Below are 2,600 nucleotides of genomic sequence, written 5' to 3'. Positions count from 1 at the left end.
ACCACCAAAAATAAAGCGATTTCCACCTGGTAAGGTACACCATTCTGGCTGGAATAATAGTATTTCCAGAAAGAAAAGGGGGATTTACAGTTGTAAGTGACCATTGTTCCAGCTGAGAATGGTGCGATTTCCAGCCAGAAGACGTGTCATTTCCGACAGGAGACAAGCCTCAAAATTTCGATTTCCAGCCACTGGTTCCGGTTGACACCTGACTCCAGTCCAGCCTGAATACTGTTTTAGGCTGGAAAACTGTATCGTAACACAGCCGGGACTGGAAATCATTTCCATCTGTGACTTGTTGAGGCCGGTAGTAGGCCTTCCGTTATCGTCGCTTTCCGAGCCATCCGGAGTTACGACAACCCGGGTTATCTCGGGGAGTGGTTCGTCTTGCAGGAAGACGGCACGCGATTCGGCTGAGGCTTCTACAAAGCATCATTTGAAATCTGCTGAGTCGCTGCAAGGCAACTAGCGAACGAACCACAGCAGTTCGAAAATGAACGCCACCGTGACGGCCCTTTCGCGTTCTTTCAACACCACTGTGACGACCCTGTTGCCTTCTTTGGCCACCGAAGTTGCTCAGACCACCACCGAAGTTCAGACTACAGTAGGAATCGAGCTCGGCACAGAGAACATGAATGATAACACCTCCGCGGTGCTACGCATAGAGGATTACCCGCGTCCAATGCTGACCGGCGGCTTCGTTGCCCTCGTCATCATTGCCGTCTTCGGCGTGATCTCCAACGCCGTGTCTATTGCCGCGTTGCTCCGGTCCTCGAAGCTGCTGAGGAACGCCACCACGGCGCTCGTGATCAACCTGTGTTTCACCGACCTGCTCTTCTCCGCGCTGAACACCCCGCTGACCGCGAGTATATTCTGGCACGCCGGCTGGGTGCACAGCCACGGCCTGTGCGTCGCGCACGGTGTGAGCCGCTACTTCAACACTGGCACCTCCGTCAGCACCATCATGGCCATCAGCATCAACCGGTACGTGGCGATTGTCAATCCGGGCCTGTACGCTCGGGCCTTCACCGAGGGCAACAACCTGCTGGTGGTGACCGGGACGTGGTTGGTGACTCTGTCGCTGCTCTTGTTGCCAACGACGGTTGTGTGGGGCCAGTTCGGCTGGGACGGCGACTTCGGCACGTGCGGCGTGGTGCCCAAGAACGGGCGCAGCAGCAAGGCGTTCCTCTTCATGGTGGCCTACATCCTGCCGGCCACGTCGTTCGTGATCTGCTACAGCCGCATCTACTGGATCGTGCGCAAGACGCAGCGCAACCTGCGCCAGCACCGCTCTAGTCACAAGTTCGCCGCCTTTGTGGAGCGCTTCTTTGCCCAGCGCCAGGACGGCGGCGCTGTGTCCGCGGCGAAGGCTCAGTGCCGGCAGCGGCGCATCGCCGAGGACTGGCGCCTGCTGAATACGGTGTTCGTCATCTTCGCCGTTTTCACGCTCTGCTACCTGCCGGCGGTCGTGTGCGACTCCCTCCACCTTATGGGCGGCTTACCGGGCGTCCAGGTGTTCGCGTGCCTCACCTACTACTTCTCGGCATGCGTTAACCCAGTCATCTACATCTGCATGAGCCGGGAGTACCGGCAGGCCTACAAGGAGCTCTGGCTCTGTGCCAAGAGTGCCGCCCTGTCCGAGAGCATGGCAAGCCAAGAGACGCCCGTGTGATCGTGATCCTTTTTTTCGGTGTTGCTCGGCGTTATCGCTACTACTTGCCAAGGACCCCAGGGCGTGTGAGCCATGCAGAACATGTCCATTTCTATTACTCTCTCTCTCTCTATTACTTATCCCGCACACTTGCAATTCAACCTACTACCCAAGTAGCACCAAAACATCAGAACGATGTTTTCTGTTTGGTGTTAATGTTAGAACAATGTTTTTAAAACCATTTTTTAATGTTTAAATTATGGCATAAAAATGTTACATTCACGTTTTGGAAACCGGTATTTAAACGTCCAGAGAACATTTCTACCATATATTACCAATGTTTGTGTTAGATTTCACGAACGTTGCTGGGAACAATCCAATACGAACAAAGAAACATTTAAAAGCAAAGGAAAATGTTACATGACATTTCGCCAAAGGTTATGCGAACAGTAATAAAGCATTTCTACACCACATCAATACTGTTGGAATTAGGTTTACATAGCATTGCAGAAACACGCTGACCCCTTGCAAAAAGGCGTCAACCGTGGGCAGCGCTGGCAACACTGTGCGTGGCGGCCATGGTGAAGGAAAGTCTGAAAGTCTTCCCTTGATCGCTCGCGCTCCGTGAGGTAGTATGGCAAATTCACGTGAGATTGTTTTCCCAATCACCAGGTGAGAGAAAATTTTATCTCGCCTACCTCCGCTGAGGGAGGAGAAGCTGGTCGACTTTTACTGGAGCAGGTGGGCAACCGAAAGAAGCTTTGAGAGAAGTTATAACTTCAGCTTTGAGTCGTACGTGCTTCCGTCGACGCTGGAGACTAACAGCTCCCAGCGAAGCTAAGGCTTCTTTCTTCGCCTTTGCGACTGTCCTTCAGCCGCTGCCGAATAGCTGCTCGTGAAAGATTGTTGAGCAGCATCGCGAGCTAGAATGGTGACCCGTCCGCCCCCC

At 53.4% G+C, this 2,600-nt stretch overlaps 1 protein-coding gene across 1 annotated transcript; it reads left to right on the top strand.

The window, feature by feature from the left end:
* The first annotated feature begins 532 nt into the window (after positions 1-532).
* On the top strand, positions 533-1,672 carry LOC144165747 (G-protein coupled receptor moody-like). Its single transcript, XM_077695536.1, has one exon. The coding sequence runs from the start codon at positions 632-634 to the stop codon at positions 1,670-1,672; it is 1,041 nt and encodes a 346-aa protein (XP_077551662.1). The 5' UTR covers positions 533-631.
* The last annotated feature ends 928 nt before the right edge of the window (positions 1,673-2,600 follow it).

Source organism: Haemaphysalis longicornis, unplaced genomic scaffold (genome assembly GCF_048455015.1).
Source record: "Haemaphysalis longicornis isolate Haplotype H1 unplaced genomic scaffold, Haemaphysalis longicornis Haplotype H1 scaffold_15, whole genome shotgun sequence".
NCBI lineage: Eukaryota > Metazoa > Arthropoda > Arachnida > Ixodida > Ixodidae > Haemaphysalis > Haemaphysalis longicornis.
Note: the sequence above shows the minus strand (reverse complement) of the source record. Positions and strands in the feature narration are given on the sequence as shown.